The sequence below is a fragment of the Salarias fasciatus genome, chromosome 11 (genome assembly GCF_902148845.1).
Source record: "Salarias fasciatus chromosome 11, fSalaFa1.1, whole genome shotgun sequence".
In the NCBI taxonomy this organism is placed as follows: domain Eukaryota; kingdom Metazoa; phylum Chordata; class Actinopteri; order Blenniiformes; family Blenniidae; genus Salarias; species Salarias fasciatus.
The window spans coordinates 11,294,206-11,300,322 of record NC_043755.1 but is presented as its reverse complement, the minus strand read 5'-3'; the positions used below and the strand labels follow the sequence as shown (position 1 = coordinate 11,300,322).

Genomic DNA, 6,117 nt, shown 5'->3' with positions numbered 1-6,117 from the left:
AAAAAAAAAAAAATCACGCCACACTGTAGTAATACAGTAGGAAGGCACCGATGCCAGTTTACTTGTAAATAAAGCTTATGTAAACAATCACCCAAAAAAATACAAATGATCAATATGAATCCAACCAGACAGGCAAACTGGACAGTAGTTGCATATTTTGATATATTGGTCGAGTTATTGTTTGAATGATGAAAGCAATTTTATTTCTAACCTTACTAACATCAGGACAATAAATATATAATATGTGTAAATCTAGTCTTAAAATCATCATAAAAAATGTTCTTTGAATTCAATTTAACATTCTCCAGGATTTATGAATGACACCAGTCAAGCTCTAGGGGATTTCTAATGGAACAGAGCCATCACTCATAAAATGAGGAACAAATGTCAGTAGAGGTCTCTCTTTCTCTCTGTTTCTCTTGCTCTCTCTCTCTCTCTCTCTCTCTCTCTCTCTGCAAATCAAAAGTAGGCGGTGCGAGTGTGGCAGATATATCAGAACCTTGGACTTGTATTCTCTCAGGCATCACTGATAAGGTGATGATGGCCCTTTTATCAAATCTTTTCTCAAATGCTTTCTTTCATAAAAGGGTAAAGACACAGTTCACACAACAACACTCAGAGAAGAAAACTGCACCGATTATAAAAAATGAGTGAGATAGACCACCACTGGTGTCCAAGAGGTCTCACCGCACAATAAATGCTTTTCATATACATACATCGATATACAATGTACACATTAGCCCGGAATCAGATAAGACAGAGATGACAATCAGGATGAAAACAAGGATGAAAACAAGTCTGAATATTACAGAATATGAGAGTAATGTGGCTCTGAGTTCAAAGGATCTCCAGGTAGATGGCTGTATCTGCATCTGCCACAGTGTTCTGGACCTCTCTTGTTCGTCTGACTCCCAGACCAGCATGTCTGTCCATTCCTCCAACTTCTCTACCTCTTCTTCTCTCCCCACCTCTTCTTCCCATCGGACGCATCTGGAAATCACACCACAATGCTGCTCATTCTCTGATGACGATGATGATGATGAGTTTTTATTTTTACTTTATCACTATAAAGGTCATATTAAACAATTACCTGCTTGGTATGGACAAAAAGAGGAGTGCAGTTCTGGTACACAAGCTGGTAGCTGCCATTGGTGTAAATGTGCGTCACTTCCGTGCAGTTGATGTAAAGGGGCATCCTGTCCTGATAAATCCCCATTCCCTCAGGGTAAACAGCAGGATGTCGATTCAGGACATGTCTGAAAGGGGGAAAGCAAATCTGTCAGCTTCAAATTCAGCGAGTGTGAAACAGATAAAAGAAACATTTAACAGGTTTACTCCACTTACTTTTTAGTTTTCTTCCGGCAGCAGTAGACAAGAATAGACAGAAGCGATAATACCAGGCAGATGGCCAGAGCAGGCAGAACCAACCACAGCAGAGGGGCTGTTTCTGTGTATGGACGGCAACAATAGCAGTGGATCAGAATTTAATGGCTACACTTTTCCATAATGGTAGCGTCTCACTACAAACTGCTTGTACTTATGGTGAAACCTGTGCAACAAACATAAACACACTAGGCCAAGAAAAAGTACTCGTGTTCAAGAATGGTACAATGCTGAAGCCTTTCTCCATATCCGCCCTTCAGCTTGCTCTCTTCTACTTATGTTTTTAAGCTGCAGGCATGTTGCACAGATGTTCAGCACCTTGCTTCAGAGTGAATAAACAAAAGGTAGAGCTCTTGCATTTATTAGAGAAGAGAGAAAAGCATTGCTTTGAACACACCTTTGCCTCCCTGCAGCAAAACCAGCGAGTCGTTTCCCACTGCATTGAAAGCAAAACAAATCACCGTCTGAGGTCTGTCCATGTAGCCTGTTAAAGTCGCCGTCAGCAGGTTGGGCTCTGATGTGGCAGACAGGTTGTAATCCTGAGGTGGAACAGTCCCGTTGACGCTCCAGGTTACGGCAGGTCTGGGGTTGGAGTCGACCGAGCAGCTGCAGAGCACCTTAGAATCCTCCACAGTGCAGGTGGAGGAGAGCCGGAGGATGGCTGGCTTATCTGCAGGAGGGGAAAAAAGTACATTTACACCTTTGACTGAAACTATAGCTTTAACACTGGCTTCAAATCATTCACACTCTTGATATCACACTTGTGATTTGTAAGTGTTCATCACCACTTTTTATTTTGAGTATCCCGTGTATCATGAGGTACCATCTGAAAACATAAAGACCTACTGACGATTAATGTGACAGGTAATGTTTTACACTACTCTTGAAAATGTGACCCTGGGTCTCATTGGGACCCAACTGTATAAATAAAGGTTAAATAAATTTAAAAAAAAAAAAAAAGGGGAAAACTGCTTCTTAACTTTTTCATACATTCTGAGAGCTCAATGAGAAGCTGGTGGAATGTGTGAACAGAACCTTTACAAAGAGGAAATACACTGACCAGCACTTCTGAAGCTCAACAGCTAACATATTTTAGTAATTTTATTAAATCCCTGAAATTTCTCTAAGCTTTCTGGTAAAATCAGTTAACTAACTGCTTTATATCTATCCTGATATCTTCTCATGTAACTCTCAGCAAGGTAATATTAATTTTCCTCCATGTTGGCTTACTTTAGTCTGTCCTCTATTATTGTTTTTTTTTTTTTTTTTACTATATCAAGGAGCAGTTTATGTGAGCTTTAGTTATTCACTGTCTCATCTCACTGCCATGATGTTGTATTGTTCTTCAGGTTGGGTCAGTCCACTACAATATTGCAGTTGAGTGAGGTTACACTTGAACTTTTGACCAAAATCCAAACTATAAAAGACAAAACAAACAGTAGCATGTCTGGGATGCTAATGTATGTATTCCAGTGGAAGAGGCTGAAGAGGGAGACTTACACTGTATGTTCAGGGCTGTGGGACTCGACTCTCCACGACCAATCAGGTTCTGAGCTGAACAGCGGACCCTCATGTCCCGGGTCACGTTGAACACCCGGATCGTGTGCGTCCGCTGGTGGGGGTGCACGGTGTGGCCGTGTTGTGTGTAGGACCAGCGGTACTCTGTCACTGGAGGATCGGCTTTACAAGAGCATGTTAGTAAGGCGCTGCCCCCCTCGTGCACGGTCAGGGTCTGCACCTGCACCTTCACGTCTTTAGGTGAGACTGAAAGCAGAAACAAAGAAGAGAATTTAGTGTAAAGTGAATCCAAACACACAGAGGTGCAACTGGAATTTGTGCTTACATGTGACGTGAAGATCCCTGGACGTGGTTAAAGTTTTGGCTCCTGGGTAATCGGCCTCACATTTGAGCCTGGGCTTCACCTGGTGTGAGACGGTGAAGGAGAGAGAGGCCAGTAACGTCAGCCTGTGGGGGTCGGTGTGGAGGGTCTGCACTTCTCCAGGCTCGGTGTCGTTCAGCAGACTCCCTCGCTCCCATCTCCACTGCAGGGCCGGAGGCCTGGAGGGGCAGTTAAAGCTGACGGAGCAGTTCAGAGTGACCTGCTGCCCCTCTGTGGCAGACAACATGCCGCTGACCACAGGAGCCTCAGGTGTGTCTGTCAGGAAGAGAAATGTCCACCATTTCACCATTAGTGCTTAATTTTATTTACTCGTTTCTGTTCATTATTGTTTTATTTTCTATGTTAAACAAGCACAAAGGTGCATTGATGCAGGAAAATCTGTCTTTCAATAGAACTTTGGTTACATCTTTTTGAGTTTCTGACTTTTGCATGGCATTTAACTCTAGGCAGATGAATATCTACTCCAGATTATATCATAAACTCTTTTTATGTGTAATATTTGTCAAATTGGTGAAACCATCAAAGTACGGTAATTTAGTTTGTAGTTAGTGTACAAGATACATTTGAAAGTCTTCACTTGTCAACCCTTTGAGCCCTTAACTAAAGCCCCTAAAGCCTCAAATACTCTGCCAGAATCGGTTAAAAGTAGGGGACAATTCTCACTGTACACAAGAGTAAACTCGCTGTATCCTTAAAATAAAGAAGATCTTTTTTAACTGAGAAGAAATAGGTTGAACATATTTTCCTCCACTTACCAGTAACATCCAGCTTGAAGTTTTGTGGCTTTCCCCAGAGCAAGTCATCTCCTGCCTTCAGAGCAACCTCAAAAGCCTGAGGGTCATCCTGTCTGATCCTTTCGATCTTCACTGAGCAGTCGCCATCTGCAATTCGTCCAAAGAGGGACGTCCGGCCTTGGAAGTCGCGGCTCACTTGATCTCTGTCCTGACTGTTGAAAGCTGTGCTTCGGAGGGGAAAAAATTGGCCTCCGCCTCTGAATCTCAGCCGCACATCCACCCTCTGCTTCCTCCCTCTGAGAGGATGAGGAGCTGGAGGTGTGAAGGAGCAGGGAATCACCACACAGGAGCCCGCCAGGGCCCGGACACGGTCGGGGACCGAGGGGACAGGAGAGACGGCCTGTATCGTCCTCCAACAGGCTGCTGGTGAGACAGAGGACAAAGAACACTGAGCAAGCAGGATTGAATTTCAATTCAACATGTTTTCAGCTGTGAGAGTAAAACTCTAATATCCCCCAGAGTGCACAGGGAGAACTTGTGAAAATTTCACACAGAAACTATCCCAAAGCCTCTTTGGAGCAAGGTAAATCTAATTTCGAGGGGAGTGAGCTAACCACTACCATACAAGTACACAATATCCAACCTTTTTATTTTCTTCCAAAAAATACACTAAAATGGCTTGAATTTCTTAAAATTGTTAAGGAAGTTAATCGCAAAGACAAAATTTGAATTAACATGCGTCTTGCTCTCCAGCTTGCGGTGACCCAGTATCCCAATGCTTAACATGACACAGAAAAATTTCGCAACAGGAGTATAATTAGAAAAGGGAAGAGGAAAACTGCGATTTTAGCCCACAATGCCGATGTTTTACACTATATGAATACTTTTTGGGTAAATAATACAATAGACACAATGTAGCATCTCTGCATTTTTAGTTGCACAACAGATCGTATAATAAAACAATGAGTATGGCACTTTTAATAAAGAATATGTTCATCTCTCGATATTCCATATTCATCGGTAGAGAACATCTTGCAAGCCACATACAGAAAAATTTAAAAATATATATATATATTCAAAGTTGCAGCTTATGGCTTCAGGCACATTGAGTCATTACACAAGTGAGAATGCTACATATTCTTGAAATTGCAGCTAAAAGTGAAATCCTTGCATTAATAATTCACTGAATTACTTACCAAAAATCACAGCACAGGAAAGAAAGACGGTGTCTGCATGCATGACTGCAACCCTGCTCTGGCAGCGCAGACAGGGAAGGATGAACAGAGGAGCAAGGAGGGGGAAGTGGGATTGTTTCGTTGTGCTGCTTGAGCCATGACTTCACTTTGAGCAGTCCAGCCAAACTTTTCACCTTTATCTTTCACATTTTGTATATTCTGTCACTGCTGTCAGATGAATTCACCTTGCAACGCACAGTGTTGTTTTTAAATTGGGGAATGATAGATTTCAAAACTTATTCAGTTATTACAGTTAATCACTCAGCTGCTGATCCTAAGAATGACTTGCAGGGGAACAAAAGACCTCAGCAAGTTGCTCTGAGACGACACATGACAGTGAGTGAGTCATGCTCATGTTGCTGGCCATTTCCTCAAACGCCGTGACACCAAAATGTGGTTGTAGTTAATTTCCAGTGACAGAGGGGTAAAACAGAAAAAAACATATGTTTGAAGTTCCACATAAAGTTTGACATTTAACTTCTTTGACTGTCGCTGGGTTTACTGCACAGTTGCTCAAAGTAAGTAGGCTACTGTACATAGGTCATTGGCATCACGAGTATGCAAAGTAAGGAAAACAAATATTAACCGTGACAGAAATCTTTGATGAAAAATAAAATCATTTAAAATTTTAGAAAGCTGAATTTCTGAGAAAACAATGCAAACATTTTCATAAGCATGATCGCTAAAGCTAATACACCGTAGACGGTGTGTGTGTGTCACTATCTTATTTTTACAATAGACTTTGTTAGTTCCTGGTTATAAAGCACATGATTCTGCGAGATCAAACGAGAGGAAGCAATCAGAGCGCGGGTCACAACATTGTTTGAACTTTGCACCAACTGACGGTGTTTGAATTGCTTTCTGC

General features: G+C 42.0%; 1 protein-coding gene across 1 annotated transcript; it reads right to left on the bottom strand.

Annotated features, from left to right (window-relative positions):
• Positions 1 to 251: 251 nt before the first annotated feature.
• Positions 252 to 5,257, bottom strand: LOC115396810 (B-cell receptor CD22-like). The gene is made up of 8 exons (XM_030102847.1): positions 5,214 to 5,257; positions 4,039 to 4,440; positions 3,227 to 3,538; positions 2,884 to 3,147; positions 1,781 to 2,053; positions 1,345 to 1,447; positions 1,091 to 1,256; positions 252 to 990 (listed from the first exon to the last, which is right to left on the bottom strand). Exons 1-8 carry the CDS (start codon positions 5,254 to 5,256, stop codon positions 838 to 840), a joined length of 1,716 nt encoding a protein of 571 aa, XP_029958707.1. The 5' UTR covers position 5,257; the 3' UTR covers positions 252 to 837.
• Positions 5,258 to 6,117: the final 860 nt, after the last annotated feature.

What these genes read in the sequence shown, in the direction of transcription:
- LOC115396810 (XM_030102847.1), bottom strand. Translation starts at nt 5,256, where the DNA reads ATGCATGCAGACACCGTCTTTCTTTCCTGTGCTGTGATTTTTG. An exon ending in CACAGCCCTGAACATACAGT is followed by an intron (nt 2,054 to 2,883) that starts GTAAGTCTCCCT and finishes CCCCTCCTGCAG; the next exon opens with ATAAGCCAGCCATCCTCCGG. An exon ending in TGCCGGAAGAAAACTAAAAA is followed by an intron (nt 1,257 to 1,344) that starts GTAAGTGGAGTA and finishes TCCCCCTTTCAG; the next exon opens with ACATGTCCTGAATCGACATC.